Source organism: Nicotiana tomentosiformis, chromosome 6 (genome assembly GCF_000390325.3).
Source record: "Nicotiana tomentosiformis chromosome 6, ASM39032v3, whole genome shotgun sequence".
Taxonomy (NCBI): Eukaryota; Viridiplantae; Streptophyta; class Magnoliopsida; order Solanales; family Solanaceae; genus Nicotiana; species Nicotiana tomentosiformis.
The window spans coordinates 7,746,552-7,768,813 of NC_090817.1; the positions used below are offsets into that span (position 1 = coordinate 7,746,552).

Sequence of the window (22,262 nt, forward strand, 5' to 3'; positions counted from 1 at the left end):
CAACTTTTATAAATTATTTTTCATCTCAACTTCAAAACTCACATTTTCAAGTTTTAACCAAATCTTTGTCCAAACGCTAATTAAAATTCTAAGTCCGCCTTTGATTTAGAAGAACAAAAGAACAAGATTGTAATAAAGTTACTACATATTATTAAAGTGGGAAACATATAAATGAGTAATAAATAAAAAAGAAATAAGAGGGGAGAAAATGTAGCCAGCTAGCTACTACTCATAGAGAAAGTGAGAGAATCTAGTGGGCTTTGAGCTGTGATTTAGCTGTCCTTTTTTATATGCTGGTATTTCTTGTTTCTCTTTCATATTCTTTTCAAATTCAGCCTCTTCTCCTTTATCTATCCTCAAATCCCAAAAACCCCCATTTCCACTTCTCTCACCTCACATTTTGCTTAAAAACTCCATCTTTGAACTCCAAAAAAAAAAAAAAAATCCAAAACACTTCAGATCACAAAAACCCCATTTCCACTTTCCCTTTTTATACTTAGATCTCCACTTCTTTCATCTCACATTTGCTTAAAAATTCATACTTTGAACCTAAAAACCAAACAAACACCTCAAATCTCAAAAACCCCATTTCCACTTTCCCTTCTTATACTCAGATCTCCACTTCTTTCATCTCACATTTGCTTAAAGATTCAATCTTTGAACCAAAAAACCCAACAAATACCTCAAATCTCAAAAACCCCATTTCCAAATTCCTTTCTTATACACAAATTTCCACTTTTTTCACCTCAAGTTTGCTTAAAGATTCAATCTTTGAACAAAAACAAGATTCTTGATTTTCAGATGACTTATGTGAGATGAAGGAAAAAACACAAACACCCATTTCCTCTTTATATTTTCTCCTCTTTTTATCCCTTTCTTTATTAAGTTTAGCCTTTTCTCAGCACACAAATGCAGAGTTCAAAGTCTCAAAATCTGGCCCTTTAACTGATTTTGAAGCTCAATACATCAAACACAGGCAACTTTTGTACTACAGAGATGAATTTGGTGACAGAGGTGAAAATGTCTCAATTGACCCTTCATTTGTTTTTGAAAATAGCAGAATCAAGAATGCATATATTGCATTACAAGCATGGAAACAAGCCATAATTTCAGATCCTTTCAATCTTACTGCAAATTGGGTGGGTCCTAATGTTTGCAACTACACCGGAATCTTCTGTGCTCCGGCACTTGACAACCCCAAAATCCGTACAGTCGCCGGCATTGACCTTAACCACGGCGACATTGCAGGTAGGGTTGCCAAAAAAATTATATTGTGTATATAGATCTAATATTGAGCCTATTACACAAATAGCCATATAGATTCAATTTTTACTTTTTGTAGCCGATATACATATATTATACACAGATATACATTATATATATATATTATACATGAATTATACAATATTGTACATCTGCGGCCATTTTTAGTTAGTTTTAGTTATTCATATATATATATATATATATATATATATATATATATATATATATATATATATATAATGTCTGCCGGCTTTCTTTTGTCGTAGAGATTATGCATGTGTATTAGATGTTGTACATTCTTAACGAAATTTGTGATTTTATTGTTACAGGGTACCTCCCAGAAGAACTTGGCCTTCTAGTTGATCTTGGAATTTTCCATATTAATTCCAACCGTTTTTGTGGTACAATACCAAAAAAATTCAAGAATTTGAAGATATTATTTGAGTTGGATTTGAGCAACAACAGATTTGCTGGGAAATTTCCTTATGTGGTACTAAGTTTACATAAGTTAATATTCTTGGATATAAGGTTTAATGAGTTTGAAGGTAATGTACCTTCACAACTTTTTGACAGACCCTTCGACGCCATTTTCATCAACCACAACAGATTCTCGTTCGAATTACCCGATAATTTTGGGAATTCGCCGGTTTCTGTTATAGTACTCGCGAACAACAGGTTCCACGGTTGTCTCCCCGCGAGTATTGGTAACATGAGTAATCTGGAAGAAGTTATTATGATGAACAACGGGTTACGTTCTTGTTTGCCTACAGAAATCGGAATGTTGAAGAATTTGACGGTGTTTGATGTTAGTTTTAATCAATTGATGGGTCCGTTGCCGGAGAAATTTGGCGAATTGGTTAATTTGGAGCAGTTGAATGTTGCACATAATATGCTAACAGGGTCTATTCCGAAGAGTATTTGTCAACTGCCTAAGCTTGAGAATTTTACATATTCTTATAACTTCTTTACTGGTGAACCGCCGGTTTGTTTGAGATTGGCGGAGTTTGATGATCAACGGAATTGTTTGCCCAACCGGCCGGTTCAACGGTCCCCGGCTCAATGCAAGGCGTTTTTGTCTAAGAGGATTCATTGTGATGCTTTCAAATGTAGGAAATTTGTTCCGGCTTTGCCACCTCCTCCGCCGCTTTCACCACCTTTGCCTGCCCCTCCTCCACCTGTTGTGGTGCCTATATCTCCTCCACCGCCAGTGTTTTCTCCCCCACCACCGGTTTACTCGCCACCACCGCCTCCACCACCGGTTTACTCGCCTCCACCACCTGTTTACTTGCCACCACCTCCGGTTTACTCACCTCCTCCACCGATTTATTCCCCACCTCCACCGATTTACTCGCCTCCACCACCGGTGTATTCGCCTCCACCACCGGTGTATTCACCTCCTCCACCTATTTATTCGCCGCCGCCGCCACCACCGGTGTATTCACCACCGCCACCACCACCTGTTTATTCACCTCCTCCACCAGTTTTCTCTCCACCGCCACCATCACCTCCTCCACCAGTTATGTCACCACCACCGCCGACTCCATTACCAACGCCACCTTATTGTGTACGCTCACCGCCACCTCCACCAAATTCTCCACCTCCTCCGCCTCCACTTACTTACTCCCCTCCATCCCCTCCCCCTTCCCCCTACTATTACAATTCACCACCACCTCCCCCGCCAAACTCACCGTCACCTCCACCACCACCACCGGTTTACATATACTCATCACCACCGCCCCCATACTCTTCAACCCCGCCTCCTCATTCACCTCCTCCATCCCCGGTTCCTTGTATAGAACCCCCACCCCCACCTCCTCCTTGTATAGAACCACCTCCATCACCTCCCCCACCAGTTTATTACTATAATTCTCCGCCTCCACCACCGCCTTCACCATCACCTCCCCCACCGGTGTATTATAGTTCTCCGCCCCCACCATCACCATCACCTCCGCCACCGGCACTGCCCCCACCATCACCTCCACCACCAGTTTATTATTATAATTCACCACCCCCGCCGTCTCCTTCACCCCCTCCTCCCGTCTACTATCATTCCCCACCCCCGCCATCTCCATCACCCCCACCCCCATCATCGTCACCACCACCACCTACTCCAGTATATGAAGGGCCATTACCACCAGTTATAGGAGTTTCATATGCTTCTCCTCCTCCACCCCCCTTCTATTGATTCTTTAAGAAAATTTCTCTCTAACTCTATCCTTAAAACACAAAATTATACCTACAGTAGATTGAAGTTGTGGAGAATAAATTTGGCAAAGAAAAGATTGCAACTTTGCAGGGAAATTGTATTGTATAGAGACGATCATAATCTGGACTAGAAAAGCCAGTTTACAGTGCTTGTTGTAACTGGTTTCCCCTTTTTTTTGGTGAGTTTTATTGTTATTATCCAGCTTCTTTTTTTTCTTTTAACCTTTTAATGAATCATACTTTGGTTTCTTTGTCTTTTTTTTGGTCTTCCATAATAATAATAGTATAGTGATGAGCATTTTTTATTTGTATTGATTCTCAGAATTCAGATCAGTCCCTTTCTATTTTTAATGGGTGTTCTTCATTATGTTTCTTTCTCCTTTTGTTATTGTAGCATCTTCTTTATCTTGCAAATTGCATTTATTTCAATTAAAGTTTTGGTCTTTTGGGTAGTTGGTCTATATCAATGCTAAAGGTGGAAATTCATGTGCTTTGATCATTGAATGTCAATTTCTGCCACCTTTGGTTGTTAATTGTTGGACTTGGTTGTGGTCCTCTTAGCTTTAAGTGATTTCTGGTCGTTTGTCTAAATCTTGGTAGGTAAAATTACTTGTATTTATGTTAGTATGAGGTAGATGAATTTTCACCAATGAGATAACATCTAATATATATACAAGAAAAATAATTTTTTTTTATATATATGGTGTAATTTTTGGCGAACAGGGTTCGGCTGAACCTTTCGCCCACCTAGATCCGTCCCCGGAGGTAGAAAGTATCCGATAAAATAGAGATGATAGTTAAGGTGCACACAAATTGACTGGAACATTATTTTAAAATACTACAGTTTGACCTCTCATTGTTGAGGGGTCAAGATTCTTGGGCGCTTAATAGGTCTTTTGATTCAAAGCAATTTGTCTGTTATACTTTACAGCTGTTGAAAACGTGTGTGATGTCAAGAGCAACAAGATTCATTTTCCATGTTAGTAATTTGAATTATCTTAATTATATTTTAAGGGTTAGTGTGGTATACGGGATAAAGTGAGATTAAGTATGTAATTAAATTTATATTATATTTGATTACAATAACAATAATAACAAATTTAGTGAAATTTTGTAAGTGGGGTTTGAAGAGTGGACGCAAACATTAACCATATCTTTTGAGGGTAGATAGTCTTCTACTAATAATTGTTTGACGATATAAATTTATTCTGTCATTAACTAAACACAATATAAATATAATCCCACACTTAATCCTCGATATCCCACCTTATCCCGTTAAACTTGAGATTATTTTATACCAACTCCAAGGAGAGATAAATTAGCATATAAATTATTATCCTAGGACTATAATTTCGAAATAATTTAATTTGCATACCAAACACCCCTAAGCGATCAGAGAGTGCAAAAATTCATTTATAGAAGTCTATATCTATATTTATATCTATACTCTATTCACACTCATTCTTACAAAACCAACTTAAAAAATGATCTAAGTCCATTTTGGGTGCAGTTGAAAAAAAAATGGCCGAATCAAGTCTTCCTTTGATGGAGGGGAAGTGGATAAATTAAGTCCTAAATTGGATATTTCTGTCCTTTAATTAAGGAAAAGTGAGAGATTCCATAATTCACTTAATTGAGATTAGGAGCATGTGAGTTGAGTCCACATTATGAAATTATCACCTGAGATTTATTCAAATTTCAAACCCCATTTTGTTTGCTTCAACATTTCACACTTTTTCATTGGTATTTGCAACCTTTGAAATATTACTATTTGTTTAATCTCACATTCACATAGTGGGATTACAAATTAAAGTTGGATTGTCAGAATTTCAAGATTCTTGTCATTCCTCCTTTTGTGTCACCCCTTATATATTTGATTTCTTTTTCTTTCAACACACTTTATTGTTAGAATTAAAGTGCTTCAATTAATTCGAATTTGCAAGGTTGACTACGAAGGTTTTAGAATTTTCTATCAAGAAAAATTTCATGTTCAAAGACTTGAACTCGAGATATATAGTTAAAAATAAAAAAAATCTTTATTATTCCGTCATACTCTTCGAATTCTTGTGCATGTTTTAGGGGCAGATTTATAGTTCAAATGTGGCACGTAAACTCATAGTCTTCCCTGTCAAACTAGATATTTTATGTACGAAAAGGGCCAAAAATGCCCTTGAACTATTTGAAATAGCTCAAAAATACTCTCCGTTTATTTTTGGTACCAAAAATATCCTTGCCGTTTATTTTTTGGACCACAAATGCCTTTAAACTATTAGTCTTGTCATTGAAGGTGACATGGCAGTCCAACTGGGTTAGATTTGCTTACATAGTCATCCACCTAAGCAATCCAACATGGCAAAATTATTTTTTCGATTTTTTTTAAAAAATACAAAATCAACACTTATTCCGAAAAAAGAAAAAAAAAATGAAAAACTTATTTTCCGAAAAATTACTTTTCCGGAAAAAATATTTTTCCAGAATTTTTTTAAAAATACAAAATCAACACATATTTCGAAAAAAATAAAAAAAAAATCCGGAAAAATAATTTTTTGGAAAAATATTTTTTCCGAAAATATTTTACTTTTTTCGTAATAAGTATTGATTTTGTATTTTAATAAAAATTTTCGAAATAAATAATTTTCCGGAAAGTGTTGATTTTGTGGTCCAAATGCCATTAAACCGTTATTTTTTCGGAAATAATTTTTCCGGAATTTTTTTATTTTTTCGGAATAAGTGTTGATTTTGTATTTTTTTTTTAAATTCGGAAAAATATTTTTTTCGAAAAATAATTTTTTCAGAATTTGTTTTACTTTTTTCGGAATAAGTGTTGATTTTGTATTTTTTTTTTTTAAATCTGGAAAATAATTTTTTCAGAATTTTTTTTACTTTTTTTCGGAATAAGTGTTGATTTTGTATTTTTTTAAAAATTCCGAAAAAATAATTTTGCCATGTTAGATTGCTTAGGTGGATGGTCATGTAAGCAAATCTAACCCAGTTAGACTGTCATGACAAGACTAAAAGTTTAAGGGCATTTGTGGTCCAGAAAATAGATGACAAGGATATTTTTGGTACCAAAAATAAATGGAGGGCATTTTTGAGCTATTTCAGATAGTTCAAGGGCATTTTTGGCCCTTTTTCGTTTTATGTATGTATTTTTCAAAATTGATCTAATATTACTTATTTGTAGCTATACTCCAAAAAGACTGAATAATGCATTTGGTTGAATGTTTGATAATTAACCTAAAGGAACAAGGACCTATTTCGACTTAATTTTTATTTCTCTTTTTTTAAGTGGTACACTATGTTCTAGAAATTCAAGATCTGCTTCTGATGTGTTTGTGCTTAACTGCAAAAAGATTGTGAATATATTCATGCACGAGATTGTTTAAGACTACAAATAATTTTTTTTTTTTTAAACTTCGTAACTAATCAAACACCGCCGTATAAATTCTTACTTATGCTCGATGTTTATTTATGTAGAAAATGGGGAGCGCCTCTTCCTTTTAGCCGTTGATATTACTTGGTTTTTTTTCTTGACATTACTTTCAATAAAGACCCTACCAAATTCTGTGCTTTCATTTAGTGTTTTTTTTCTACATCACACGTGAATTTACCTAACAATTGCCCTTTTTTGGGGTCACATGTAGTTTATTTAAGTCGGCCAAATTTATGCTGTGAGTGATATTGCACCTACTGTTTTAGATTGAATTATATTTATCAATAATTTATTGTCTTCGACTCCAACTATATATTTATAATATTTATACTAAGTTCAAATATTTTGTTTCAAGAATATAGTTGATTTCCATCAATTGACTAATTTTAAGATCTTTGTGACTTATTACTATCATTTATTTCTCTTCAATAAATGGTAAATCTGAAACTATAATTTTAACAGTACAATAGATTATAAGATTGAATTCATTAAGTTTAATAATAATTTGGAAAAAATTTATTTTTTTCCGTTTTAAATCAAATTAATAGATACATGACATACAAATAAATCTTTATTATTTAACTATGGTTGATAATATACATTCTCACATGATGCAATTACTTAAACATGATAAAATATTATTATTTGGCGTAAATACCAAATACGAATACAGTCAAACTTATCTATAACAAGCTCATTAGTTCCGATTTCTTTTGCTGCTTTAATAAAGTGTTGTTATAGAAAATATATATTATAACATAGCATAAACAATCGATCTCGAAAAAAATTTAACTTTTATAGTAAATGATTGTTATATACGGATGTTGTTATAGAGAAGTCTGATGATATATATGAGCGATTTGTATTCTCCTTTATCTGTAAATACCCTTTTCACCGATTGTTCTCTTTCATATAAATTTTTATATTCGTTATCTTCTTCACCATCAACGAGAATTTTCTCTTTGTTTATATTCTACAATTGCCCAATAAAGGGACAATTTTCTTATAGTTGGATGGCATTTGCGTGCTTTTCAAAGAACAAAGAAAAAAACATTACCATTTTATATTAGCTTGAAAACAATTTTCATCAACTTCTTTTAAATTTTGGGATTTTTACCTTCCTATACACTATTTAAAACTTTATTATCCTTCATACTCAAATTTTAATTTAATTACATAGTCATATACAATTTACCAATTATATACAAATAAGTTTTAAATGAGTATCCGTTTATATTATGAATTAAATAATGAATATGAATAATTTCTTTATCCCTTTGTACTTGCCCACACTCTCTCTCTATCTCTCTCTTGGTCTCTCTACTCCCCTTCTCTGTTTTTTCTCCCAAATTTTCTTCATTTGGTATTCTCTGTTTTTTTATGCTTTCTTGTTGTATATAGTTTTAATGAAATTCATCAATGAATTTCAATCGTTTTAACTTGACAATTTTCTTTCATATTGCACAATTGGTGTTTAAATTGTAATTGTCAATCAATAAATGTTGAAGGTGTATGATTCTCCACCATTGACAGCCATTAAAAAACTTTGAAATCGAATTTGGATTTTTAAAAATCATTATTTATTTGGATTGAGGTGTTGTTACAAATAATTAATAATATTATTTGGAGTTTATATCTCAATTTTGAGGGTATTTGATGAAGATTAGACTTGATTTTGGCTGAGTTTCAGATTGAAACTCGAAGAAGAAGAAGAAGAATAAGAAGAAGAAGACATGACATACAATATACTTACAAAATTATAGTAAAGTTGTAGTATAATAGTATGTAAATTGTATTATGTTATATATATATATATATATATATATATATATATATATTTGAATGTTGTATGAAAGTTAAAAAAATAGTTGGATAATATATGAATCGTTGTATAAAATTTATTTTTAAGTTATCAATACTGTCTTTTTACATAAAATTGTTGATATGATCAAAATTGTATTAAGAGATAAAGTTTTGATTGGAATTTTAGAGAGGAATAAACACACACCACATACAAAATATAGACAAATTAGATACAAAATATATAAAAGATATATTGTATAAAATTTGTATAAAAATAGTATTTAAGTTATATGATATTGTAGTTGTATTTAACTGGGTAGAAATAATATATGAAAGTTGTAAATAAGTTGTAGATTAATTATAAATAAGTGTATACTGTGTAGTTAGTTGTATAAAATTTATTTTTAGCATGTATGAAAGTTGTAGATAAGTTATAAATAAGTTGTATATTGTATAATTAGTTGTATAAAATTTATTTTTAGTTTATATGATGTTGTAGATGTTTCAAATTTGTATTAAATTTTTACGAAATTTATTTTTTAATTTGTATGCTATTATACCATACAAATTTATCATCTATATGTTCGACTTACGCTTCAACACCAACTAATCTCGAGATCATTGATATATATGCCGTGTCTGCGATATTGATCATAGTTACAGAAGCTTTGAAAAAGGACATGAAGGATAACACAAATCTGTTCCGAATTTCTAGGATGAACTAGGTGAAAAGGAAAAAGATAAGTCAGTTAAGAAAAGCAAGGATTCTGCAATGAAAAAAATAATTTATATTCCTTAAGAAAAATCATGTTGGCAACTAAGGAATGCAAAATAATTCTGCAATTAAAAGGAATAGTTGATATGCCAACTATGGAAACAACGCAATATTTAGATGCGTACTCTGCAAGAAAGGATATTGCATTTAAAGTTCTGAATTATCTTCATATCAAGCGTGGCTTCACTGCCCATGAATTTTGGGTGGAGAGAGGCACTAGAGAATAGGAAAATTGAGGGGAGGAGAGAAAAAAAAAAGGAAAATGGTGTAATTAAATCTCATAATTTAAGGCATTAATAATGGATTTAGAGCCTTCTAAGGTGGAATATATATAATTTGTAAGTAATTCTTGTTTAGGGCGGATAATATACAAAATTATAATAATTTTAGTAAATAAATTTTAAATATTGTATAGGAATGAAAACATCCTTAAATTTTTTGTGTCTTTAATTCAAATCCAGTTCCAATTCCAAAGCTAAGTGATAAAGAAAAACAAGATTTGGGGAAATTCTAAGATTGAAGGGATAACACAGAATAACAGCCTGTTGGAATGGTGGTTGCCTCTTATATTATACTGTATTATTAAATTCGTCATTATATAACAACCGATTTTGTATAGTCACAATCTTATATTTGTTTCTCATTTTATCCGTAACTATCACTTATAATAATTATATTTTACCCTTTGTCCTACCCGTTTTATAATAATTCTACCTCATATCATATTGTTTCTTTAAATTTGTGGTATGTGACATTATGAAACGACAAATAATAATACAATATATTCAAATATTATAATCATCAAAATAATACAGTACAATATGCGATACATTAATAAGGGGCAAGAATAATGTCCTTATAGCTATCATTTTCTACGCTCTTAACAAATCATAATACGGCAAAGCATAAAACCCACCAATTAATTAATGGAAGTGATGTAATTGGAAATGGGGTCCAAACATTATACTCACATGGCTTTGTTTGTTAGGGAATTTCATATCACATCTACTCTTTCTTGGTGTTTTATTTGAGTGGTTGTAAATTAGTGAGTTGGTTGACTAAGTGTACTTTATACATTTTAAAATCTTGGAAATTAGTAGTCATTTTTTTAGAGCCTCAAATGACAGGCTGTGAGTAGGTCAAACATATTAATGATGTATATCATTAATTTCATACCCCATTGTACTAATTTCGATATTCCGAATCTACGGAGTTAGTATTTGAATCTTATGAGTTTGAAATTCTAATTTTTTTAATTTATTGAGTGTTAAATTAATAATTTATAATGTATTCAATAAATTTCTTAAGACAAATACATAGTTTAGATCAAAGTTACTGGATTCTGCGGAACTCGTAATCAACATACTATGTGGGATAACAATACAATGATTAGCTACACACAGAAGTGGATCTATGCTATAACGAGAGGAGTCACCGGCCTCAAAAAAGTTCGGAAAAAATTTCATGTATACATAGTGGTATATTAGTAGTGTGCACCCTTTAAACAAAATAAATTTTGGCTGAATCCAAAAGTGCACTCCGGCCTTCAAATTCTTGGTCCGCCTCCGGCTATACATGGTCGATTAAACTATCCAAATGACTAAATTAACCTTCTTCCAAAACCTACTTTATATCTTTGATTATTTAACTAAGGTTATTTTTTATAACTAGAAACAAGAGTTTATCTAATTTAAACCAAAATACATATACTGTATATCTCATTGTTAATGCTATGAGTCAAATATCTACCAAAACATGTATATTCACTAAATAATACAGGATTTAATAATCCTTCTATTATAATTTTCGCATTAACTTAATCGCAAATCAAACCACCCTTTAGCAACTTTTATATCACTGTTCTACTACCTTTTTTACTTTTTAACCACCAATTTTGAACTACCTAGATTATGTTGTATTTGTTTTTTTCAACACCTCGATTTTGTTCTAGAGTTAGGTGTAAACATTTCTCTTTTTGGTAATTAGATGATTTTTTAATGAGAGAAACCAGTACAATTCACAATACAATTGATATATAAGTATAAAATAAATTTTCTCTGGGACCACTAAACCCTAATGATAATGTTTAATAATGTTACTCCATTCTTTTATTTAAAAAAAATTGTAGATCCCTATGTTTAGAATCGTAATCTCAGCCTGATAGACCGGGGAACAAAGTATGGAACAAGAATATTAAATAGGGAGTAGTTATGTTATGGTCCAGAGGCGGATATAGCGTTTGTGATATCGGGTTCATCTAAATTCTGTATTTTTTATGCGATATATAAATTTATTTATAAAAATTCACTAAAATTACAATAATAACAATAATAAATTTCAAACTTATAATTTAAAAATACGATGCGTTCGATGTTTAAAAACTTACCCATAGAACTTAAATTTTGAATCCGCTTTCAAATATGGAATGAGAACAAAAGAATGTAAAAACAAATATACTGTAAGATGCCACTTGGAGGAAGATTGCTTTGAGGCAAAGCTATGTGAGAATAAATTAAAAAAGTATAGTTTGTTTAGTGATTCTGTTGGTATACTGAATCATTGATACGTTAAGATCATACTATATTCTTGATCCTCATCATTATCTTTACTTTAATAATAATAAAATTTTATGTGAGTAGAAGTAATAATGTCTACACATCATAACCTCTCCCAATTATTTTTCTTTACTAATTTGCTAGTACTATATCATTTTTTTTTTCTGACAAATTAATTTCTTAAAACGAGTCTCTTCGAAATAAACAAATGCAGCAAAAAAGTTGTAACTTAATACGAGAACTACGAGTAGTAATCATTTTCAATGAAATCTAGTAAAATTGACTGTTTTAAGAAGAAAAAAATTAACTTCCCATGAAACAACATTAACAAAATATGCCAATAATTCTGCATATTTGTTTGCCTCCCTTTCAAAATACTTGCACCAGATAAAACTGCACAGGTTTATTAATCATAAAAAGAAATAGAGATATTACATTACATCCTATTGTACTAGTAATACAAATTGTACAATACAGCTGGAATTCTTTAATGATAAACCACTGACCACAACAAGAGTAGCAAAAGCCAAAAATAAGTAAAACAATATAACTTCAGGGCAACAAGGGAGGGATGAAAAAATATGATTAATAAATGATTAAAAAAATAAAAAAGAGAATAATACACATTTTAGGTGCAGCAGGCAAAATGCACGCGACAGGCATCACTCTCATATGGAGGTTCCTTCTCATCCATAATTCTTTAGCTCCTTCCCGCATCTAACTACAGTTGGCAGCATCACAGATAGAGAGGATCCGCTGCTCGATGATGAATGTCTCGATCATAAAATTTTCTACAGCAAGCAGCTAAAAACGTATCTCCACTCGATGCTACCAGAGGAAGCAACACCACGGTGCACATACGAGATGAATTTTCTTTAACCAAATGGGTTTCCTCCAGAAGAAGAGAAGGTGTTCTGGGTAGCGGGTGCAGAATATAATCCACCTGGCTGCTGATTCGAGTTTAGAGCTCCAAAAGCATCGAAGCCAAAGCTTGCTACTCCTGGTGGTCTGCATTTTGAAACGCAGTCATTGAAATTTACCTCTCAAATGTATAGATTCTACAAACTATGAAAGTAAGTCATCTTGAGACGGATGAGTTGTAAGATTAAGCAATTAAAAAAGGCAACCTTTGCTCAAAAGGCTACAAATGATTTCCATATATACAGCTGAATGAATGGAAACAAGTTATACACAATAAAGAGCTAAAGAGTTTCAATCAAAACTTCAATAATCAATCTCATGTCAGTCTTGCACTTCATTTGCTACTGATGTTCTACTATGCAAGACCAAAAACGGAACAGCAATCACAAAAGTACCTTTGTGGCATGCTACCAGCTACTTGATGCCCCATGTATGAGCCTAAAAATTAAGACATAATCAGCATCCAAATGGTTGACCAGAGATCTAATACAGGGGAAAAAGAATACTACCTGGTAGAACTGCTGATGCATAAGATGGTGACTGCTGAGGCATTGCCGGAGGATAAGAAGTTGGGGCACCGAGGCTGGATGTATGCAGCAATCCAGTTGGAGCCACCATGTTCGGTAATGCACCTTGTAATGATGCCATTGATGGAAACTGAACAATGAGATCAAGGGTGGAAAAGTCTCAGTCAATTAACAAATATTCACACTAAATGAATGCTTTTTTCTCTACTTTATAGGGTCGAGCACAGGTTTTGGGGCTGTTTCAGTAAGTAGTATTCCCCAACTAATCAAATTAAACATGAACAAATAAGAAGCAGAAAAAAGTAATTTTGAGATTTATTTTTTGACAAGTAAAAAAGTAATTTTGAGATTTACACCTAAAAGATAAGCTCAAATGCATGTGATAAATAATAATTAACTAATATCACCGTAAGTTATCAATATCCCACTCTAAATCTGATTTTAATGTAGGCATCCTTTTCTTGTGAGTCAACACAAATGGAAATCTCTTCAACATCAATCAACCTATCACAATAGTTACATGGGGTATAAAATCAAACATATGTGAGTGCCTTGTGCATCATAAATGGTGATGAACAAATAAATCAGTTTAAAGTAATAGTATTATTTTCACATACCGTTGAGGCTTGTGAAGATGGCTCGTTTATGACATCAAAAGGATTTGCTGATTTTGATGGCTGTGGCAAAGCATTTGTAGCCTGAAAAAAACTAGTCTATGAGCAAGATGCCACACAGTTAAGCATGCCGCGACCACAAACTAACAGAGTCAGGCATAAAATCTTCGGAAAAGGGCCAAATATACCCTTATCCTATCAGAAATAGTTACCCTCCCTTTGAGTAACCATTCACAGCTAGCCCTACCGTTATACTTTGGCCACTAATATACCCTAATTTAAATGGAGAGACACGTGGCATCACAATAAGTGAAGACCCATCCCCAATTTTAATACCCAATTTCAATTAAAAACCCACCCTAATTTTTTTACCTGACCCGACCCAAGAATTTGTACCAGATCTTTATTAAAACGCTAACAGAGTGGGAAAGATGACTATTGGAGTTCTATAAGGTGACGAAACACTTCTGAAGATTTCCTTTTCTTTTTTTGAATTAAAAAGCTTTTTAAACAACAAGTTTTCTACAACTATTCAAAAAGAAAGAAATAAGTCTGGTCAGCTGCTACTGGAATACCCGCCGGTTTGCAGCCCAACATTTTTGAGCACGTTTGCACTGGAACAACCACCGAAAGCTTTGGAGATGCAGTGGAAGAAGGAATTAGAAGAAAGCGGCTGTTGGAAACCTGATGCTTTGTCTTTTACTCTTAGACCTACAAATTGTAATTTTATAAAAAAGACATACTACTATGATTCACATCTACCAATCATTGAGTAGTGTTCCTGGAATTGGGGAAATTGGCGTGGGCGGAAGCATTGGCAGGATGGAGTAAGCATTGGTGGTGGTGGTGGTGGTGGTGGTGGTGGCGGTGAAGTATGTATTTCTGGAATGAGGAATTGGGCCAGACGAAGTTTGGACTTATTTTCGGATTTTAATGATGGTGAAGTAAGTGTTTATATTTAAGTGGGGGATTCGGTTGGATAATAGGTAAAAAATTAGGGGTAGGTTTTTTAATTGGAATTGGGTATTAAAATTGGGGATGGTTTTAGTTATTGTGATGCCATGAGTCCCGCCATTTAAATTAAGGGAAAATTAGTGCCAAAGTATAAAGGTAGGGCTACATTGGACGGATACTCAAACAAAGGATAATTTGAAACTATTTCTGATAGTACGAGGGTATATCTGACCCTTTTCCATAAATTTTTTGGGTTAGCACACATACCATAGACATGTTGTATTGCATTGCGAATCCATAGCCATGCTGTGGACCAGTATGCCAGCCTGGAAAAGCGCCAGGAATTGAAGAATAATTTACAGCAAACAAATCCTGCACAGAAATGTACATACCTTTAAACTACAGAAAATTCTAAAATGTATCAATCTGCTGAAGAAAAAACATGAAGAACCATTACAAATTTTTTAGCCTAGACAAATGTTCATAATTTAGGCTAGACAAATCTTCAAAATATATCAGGTGTACTAGAGTCAAAACATGATAAAACCAATAGAAAAGAACTTGCCTCAGGCAGTTGTTTTCTTCCGCTAGATTTGATTTCAACAGGAGCAGCTTGAGATGCAACTGCAGAAGTGGCTCCCAGAAGGGCAGGGTTTACAGCTTGAGACACTTGTGCAGTTCCCCTACTAGGAAACCCAGGTGTAGTTGCGGTAACTGAAGGATTCCACTGCTGAAAGAAGATGATAATTAACAATATTCAGTAATGAAACACAACGATACAACTAGTTGACCTCAAGGACAAGGGAAGCGCTAAGAAGCTACCTGATTTCCAGAAGGTCCACCAGCAGCTGGAGTAGAAAGCTGCGATATGGGCTGTGGGCCAGTCATAGGAAACAAGGAACTCTGCTGAGGTAGCATATTAGACCATTGTCCTCTGGGGTTATTTGCAAAGGTACCACTAACCGACAGTAGTGATGTCGGTCCAATGGGTGCAGCTGAAGCACCACCAAATGGAAATGCTACTGAGTTTTCCACAATTGCAGCTCCAGGAACAAAACTACTGAAGGGAGTGACCGGAGGTGCACTACCACCTGGAGGTGCTGCAGAGTGACCAGTTACAGTTGCTGGAGCAGCCAACTCTGAGAATATAGATTCCAGTAGATTGGTGTTTGAAGGAGCTGGAGATGCTTTCACCTCTGCTATTGAATCAAAATTCGCCCAGTTGTCAGAAGCAGATTTTGTCGGTTGTGCAACAGGCATGACTGTAGCAGATTGTTGTATTTGTGGGGCCGGTACAGAAGCTGCAGGTTCAGGAACATCATCAAAATTGATTAATGAGGTTTCTGTCTTAAGTTCAACAGGGTTCCCATTGGAGGACGTCAAGCTACTGGAAGATGCAGTCCTCTGCACAATATATGTAAAATAAGTTTAGCATCTTATTTAATTGGTATGCATTGGAAAAGGCGTAAAAGAAAGTGTATACTGGTGAAATTAATATAGAGTATATTTCACATCTTTTGGATAAGGTGAACAATGGGAGTAGGGAGGCATTTCAGGTAAAGCCCGTGCAATTTGGAAATGCTAAGACTTATGAGAAATGTAGGTGTACACTCATCCTATTTGCTAAAGTTTTGAGAACAATCAAGAAGAAGTCTTTTATCAAATATCAAAGCCATCATTCTCCCAATATTTACTAAACTGCTAGAGGACAAATTGTCTCCAAAAGATGTGTGACTAGATACCACAACAAAGCATTGTACCATCGTTCAAAAAGAATCAGATACCAAAGGATATCTTATGGGAAAGAACATCATAATGGGCTTGTTACTAGCTAACAAAACAAAGTTTAATAGCATCATCCAAAATAATCAAATACCATATGATGCCGTATAGCATATAATCCACACCTGGGTTAGCATGGAGCCACCAGCAGCAGACCTACCACCATTAGTTTTCGGAGGTTCAATAACTCGAAGGGGAGATACACTATCTCCAAGAATCTCTCTAACAGGTCGAACCATTGGGGGACTGGATGAGTCAAGGTCGCTTTGACGATCAGGTGACATGCTTTCAAACTTGGATCCTCCATCCGAAATTCTACCATCATCAGATCTCCTTCCATTCCCGAATCTATCCTCTCGTCGCCAGTCATTGATTACTTCAGCACGTGCAGGACTTCTTTGATCATATCCAGGACTTCTCCCACCACTACTCCCACCAGGACTAGGCCTGTTGCTGTATCGTCGCTCATATACTTCCTCATTTGGTGGGCTTCGAGACCCACCTTGGTAGGTATCTGTCTTCCTGTTTTCGCTTAAGTTCTCAGCTTCAGCCTGCAGATATTAAATATTTTATATGATGGAATGCGTTCAACCAGCAATCTCGCAAGTTTAGAACACGGAGATATACTAAGTGACGACATCACAGAAATTCTTCTCCTGTAAGGAGCACAATGAGCTATTACAAAATTCAAAATTGAGGATGAGCAGGATAGGATAGGCACCATTTTTCCCCTTGGTGGCTTCTCAAGGCTCCTTTCACCAGTGTATCTTCTATCCACATAGACATGCTTAATAAAATCACGAAGCCTCTCTACATTACTGAACACAGAGACAATCAGAACTGCATTTTGGGTTAATACGTATCATATACATATATTTATTAAGATCACAAACCTGCCGTCTGGGAGAGAATTACGCTGTGTGTCCCAGTCCTTCAAATATATTACCTTTGCACTCTGTGAAAATGCAACCCCCACCCCCCAAAAATGACCACAAAAGCGGAAAAAAACAAATGAGTTAGCAACCAGCGAGGAAAGGAATATGAACATGACATCAGAAGTAGGTGTGGCTCTTATAGCAAAAGGAGCATGCGTACCGCATTTCCTCCTCCTTGGAGGGCACTAACTTCTTGTGAGGTAAATTTAGCCATGGATACTGACTTCACTCTATGGGTGAACTCCCGACTGCCAGTATTTTCAAATGTAGAACAGGAAGCAATAAATTAGAGATTAAAAGGAGTTTCTAGTGCTAGGAAACATTTTAAGCACCACAGAGGAATGATGGTTGCATCATTTTATGAAAGACTGCACTTACTGTATACCGCTGCATGTTGTGCAAACAAATGTCCAGAAATTAGTGCAAACATATTGCGGGCCCTGTCAGACAGTAAAGTATGAGATATATTACTATACATCTACCTACAAAAAATATGAGATCGATTACCATACATCTGTGTTACTTTCACTAGATAAGAAGAGTAGAAGACTGTTAATAATATTTTAAAGAACCTGCTATGCAACTAAATTTAGGCAAATAAGGCTACCAACTAAAGTGAAGAAGCATCCGAGAAATAACACAGGGGCCTGTACTCTATATACAATAATAAGTCATTTAGTTTGCAGCCAAGTTATACAAGAATCATAATACAAAGATTGTAATGTGGTGAATAATAATCAATGGATTACTAGATTTACTGTATTTGTTATCGGATGTTAAGTTCATCCAAATAAAATCTGGATATACGGTGCATCACTTAAAACATTCCTTTGGATTAAAGTGGATAACGATTTGTTTCCAGTAATACATTAGATCACTCAATCTAATATTAGTTTTATTAACATACACGACTAAAAGTAATTTTGTTTAATACAAATGAAATTAAATTGAGTTACATTAATTACAATTACAACAACTACTACAACGTCTCTAAGCAGTCATTTTTTTTTAATTTCATTTTTTTGAATTCCACAAGAATTTGACGATAATTCCGATTAAATCTTCTTGTAAGCAAATTTTCTATAGGATAAATTATAGGAATAAATGTGTGGCTTATTTAAGAATCTAAGTCGAATTGCTTTATAAAAAGAAGATACCAATGAACTTCTATGAAATGGTTTCACGGGATTCAGCCAATTCTCTTGATCGTTGAATATCATTGAGAAATAGGAATCGGGATCTTTAGCTTCTTGAATTCGATTCTTTATTTTTTTAAATGATGGTAGAAAAAAGCTTTGCTTTTGGTTTTTATTGATGTCTTTATAGTTCCAAACAAGTTGGGGTCGACTATGGGATTCCTCACTACTCCATTTAAGCTCAACCCATGTCATCATCATTACTAAAAAAAATTAATTATATCAAGGACAAAATATTTCTCTGAGGAAAACTAAAAAGAGGTATACCAAAATGTGGTATAATAAACAAATCTTGGAATCCTCTTTTGAACATGAAACTTTTGTTATAAGAACTTTCTTTAATTTTAATTCAAATTAAGTTTAAGCGATCATTAACTAAACAAGTAATGGTTATAGGGAATTTTTTGACATTTACGTGATCTAATACATGTATTGCTAATAGGTGTTGTAATTCCACAATGAATTCAGCTTAAAATAATATTCCAATTGCAACAAAATTAATGCAAGGAATTTTTTTTGATAGGCAATGTTAATGCAATCATTATCAATATATTGCAATTAAAACTAGCACTAAATCTGCACAGTAATGTAGAATTTACTGCCGGAATTATTTCCAATAATACATCTAATCAAACAAAATGAAAGGAGAAGTGGCCATCTTAATCTACAATGACACCAGATATCTAGTTAAATGGGTTTCTTCTTTCTATATATGTGTGTCGTACACAGACAAGTAAATTCAAACCAAAATCAAAGTGATAATTCTCTCATTGTCAGTAAGGCATATTCAATACTTTCCAAATGCAAATCATGTCTAATTATCAGCCTAAAGATCTATCATAACCAGTAGAAAAAACCTTGTCTTCGTTACAGATAAAGGTCAATGAACTGATGAAGAGGAATATGGAGTAAAGGCATATTAAATACTTTCCAAACGCAAATCATGTCTAATTATCAGCCTAAAGATCTATCATACATGTAGAGATTACCTACTTTAAGGACATTTGCTAATCACCTAGAACCCCATTGGTTAATTCATATTTTCCACATACAATAATACAAATTCCATATAACTAAATACAAGTATTACATAATACGACCAACCAAACACTACATTAGTTTGCAGGATTATTTTTCCTATCCGTCCAACCAAACATTTTATTATCTTATGTGGGATTTCACACTGCGATAATTTTTTTTGTCCCTCCAACGTAACGACCCCCAAGAGTCAAGAAAAGTTATCTTGTCAAAAACACGTAAGAATAAGAAGAGAGTAAGGCAAAGGAGTTTCTAAAGTTAAGATAAAGCAGTGAAAGCACCATAGAGATGTATGTGTTCTGTTAAGTGGGCAATATAGGGACACAGAATATTGTGATCTTACTACTACCGTACTACGGTTGAAGCTACTCTTCTTTAAGATAAGATATATCTCTTCCATCCAGATTTTTTCCCTCGGATGCATTGCATTCCTCAAACTTCATAAAATATATCCCATAATAAGTTTTATCTCATTAATGCTTTCATCCAAATTTATACTTGACAAGGAAATTTCTACGGAAAATAAATCTTGAAGTATAAATAGTAAACTCTTCCTCTTAATACACTCCTTCCACATAAAGAGCATCCTCTTATTAACTGCACCTCTAGATTTCAGGAGGTTGATAACTTTCTCTTATATTAGTCATTGGAACCCATTAGATAGTTAATCGCTCTGGTTACCTATAATCATTGCAAACTAATTCTGGATTGAGACGTAGTTAACTGATTGATTGAACATAACAAAATTCATATGTCACTTTTTATGTGACAATTACTATTTGACTAGTCAAAAAAAAAAATCTCTTATTACCATGATTTTCCAAACATTTTTTGAAATTTAACTAGGGTGACTAACAAAATTCTTTATGCAACTTGCAAAAATGTAACTTTTATTTCCAAACACTTAAAGAATCTATGTTCATATTTACAAAAAAGTTAGGTACTTTAACCCTCCCACGCACATAAACTGGGACAGAGCGAATATCAAATAGACCAGAACAGGACAGATATAGAGGATTCATATAACCGACTGTACTAATTTGAAGTAAAAGAGCAATTAATCAAACTTACCAAACTATTACAGTTCATACACCGTCGATTATCAGGAAGCTTAAGCAGATTCCGTATAATCCTTTCATTCTTCTCATCCTCCTTTCGATTTGCCATCTCACCAGTAATCAAAGCCCTAACTAACTGCCAAATAATCACACAAAATTTCAAAAATTCAAACTTACTGCCAAAAATCACACATAAATTCATCAATTCCAGTAAAAATGATCAATCGAATACATAATCATCACACAAAACTTTAAAAAATTCAAACTTACTGCCAAAAATCACACAAAAAATCATCAAACTCAAGTAAAATGATCAAATAAATTCAAAAATTCAAAGTTATACATCATCAGATCTGATAAATTTACAGTCATAAAAATTCAAAGCTGAAACTAAACTCAAACAGAAATTCGAATATACGCAAAAATACACATAGTTTAGAGGAAAATCACGAATTTTGAGTTACCTGATCGGTGGAGGAATTGGAAACTAACAGCTTTCGTACAGCTCAGAATACTTTTTTGTGTGAAAATGTAGAGAGAGAAAGTTTAAGGGACGGAGGAAATATAGGGTGATTCGCGGATACAAGGGAGAAATTGTGAGGACTAGTCTGCTGGAAAAAACTGAACTATAGTTTGATTTTGACCGATGGCGGACTTGGAATGTTGTACGGGGACAGGTCATACAAGGCGGCTGTAAAATTATATAAATGCCCCTCCAAACTACTACCACTGAACTAAGATCGGGATCCGAGGAATGACCCATAGAAATGTCTATTATACGCAATTTTACCCTTCATTTTTGCATGAGGCTGTTTTCACGGCTCAAACATGTGACCTCACATAGCAATAACCTTACAATTATACCAAGGCTCCAAACTATTACGAAAAAAAAAAAATACTCTTTCGTTTGTGTGATATAATTTGACTTGTCACTCAATTTAAAAAAATATTTGAAAATTTTTAATTGATGATATTAAGCATGACATAATAGAGTATGTTTTAAAAGTTTTTCATTATGAAAAATAAGAAAATAATAACAAACAAATCAAAATGGAGAGAGTAATCTTATGGTTATTTTTCCTCTTGTATCCGGTGCGATTATTTTCTTCTTAAGCAATATTACTCCCTCACTATTATTTTATATGAAAGTCTTACCATTTAGGGATTGTAACACTTTTTACAATTTTGTCAAACTCTTTTAAA

At 33.6% G+C, this 22,262-nt stretch overlaps 2 protein-coding genes across 4 annotated transcripts; one reads left to right on the plus strand and one right to left on the minus strand.

Moving 5' to 3' along the window:
• Positions 1–270: 270 nt before the first annotated feature.
• On the plus strand, positions 271–3,819 carry LOC104118041 (leucine-rich repeat extensin-like protein 4). Its single transcript, XM_009629211.4, has 2 exons — positions 271–1,248; positions 1,593–3,819. The coding sequence occupies exons 1-2, from the start codon at positions 816–818 to the stop codon at positions 3,446–3,448; spliced, it is 2,289 nt and encodes a 762-aa protein (XP_009627506.3). The 5' UTR covers positions 271–815; the 3' UTR covers positions 3,449–3,819.
• An 8,593-nt stretch (positions 3,820–12,412) lies between these two features.
• On the minus strand, positions 12,413–21,682 carry LOC104118043 (probable ADP-ribosylation factor GTPase-activating protein AGD14). 3 transcript variants are annotated; one of them, XM_009629214.3, is made up of 14 exons: positions 21,524–21,682; positions 21,073–21,195; positions 18,146–18,207; positions 17,928–18,015; positions 17,726–17,787; positions 17,554–17,650; positions 16,958–17,383; positions 15,873–16,454; positions 15,616–15,777; positions 15,318–15,422; positions 14,100–14,180; positions 13,465–13,612; positions 13,351–13,393; positions 12,413–13,042 (listed from the first exon to the last, which is right to left on the minus strand). In XM_009629214.3, the coding sequence occupies exons 2-14, from the start codon at positions 21,166–21,168 to the stop codon at positions 12,910–12,912; spliced, it is 2,085 nt and encodes a 694-aa protein (XP_009627509.1). In that variant the 5' UTR covers positions 21,169–21,195; positions 21,524–21,682; the 3' UTR covers positions 12,413–12,909. The 3 variants fall into 3 exon arrangements, with proteins under 3 accessions (XP_009627509.1, XP_009627508.1, XP_018633741.1); XM_009629213.3 differs by having other exon boundaries at positions 15,616–15,780; XM_018778225.3 differs by lacking the exons at positions 12,413–13,042; positions 13,351–13,393; positions 13,465–13,612 and adding an exon at positions 13,632–13,986 and having other exon boundaries at positions 15,616–15,780.
• Between the last annotated feature and the right edge of the window lie 580 nt (positions 21,683–22,262).

What these genes read in the sequence shown, in the direction of transcription:
- LOC104118043 (XM_009629213.3), bottom strand. Translation starts at nt 21,168, where the DNA reads ATGGCAAATCGAAAGGAGGATGAGAAGAATGAAAGGATTATACGGAAT. An exon ending in AATTCTCTCCCAGACGGCAG is followed by an intron (nt 17,651 to 17,725) that starts GTTTGTGATCTT and finishes CTCTGTGTTCAG; the next exon opens with TAATGTAGAGAGGCTTCGTG. An exon ending in GTGGCTCCATGCTAACCCAG is followed by an intron (nt 16,455 to 16,957) that starts GTGTGGATTATA and finishes TATATTGTGCAG; the next exon opens with AGGACTGCATCTTCCAGTAG.
- LOC104118041 (XM_009629211.4), top strand. Translation starts at nt 816, where the DNA reads ATGAAGGAAAAAACACAAACACCCATTTCCTCTTTATATTTTCTCCTC. An exon ending in TAACCACGGCGACATTGCAG is followed by an intron (nt 1,249 to 1,592) that starts GTAGGGTTGCCA and finishes TTATTGTTACAG; the next exon opens with GGTACCTCCCAGAAGAACTT.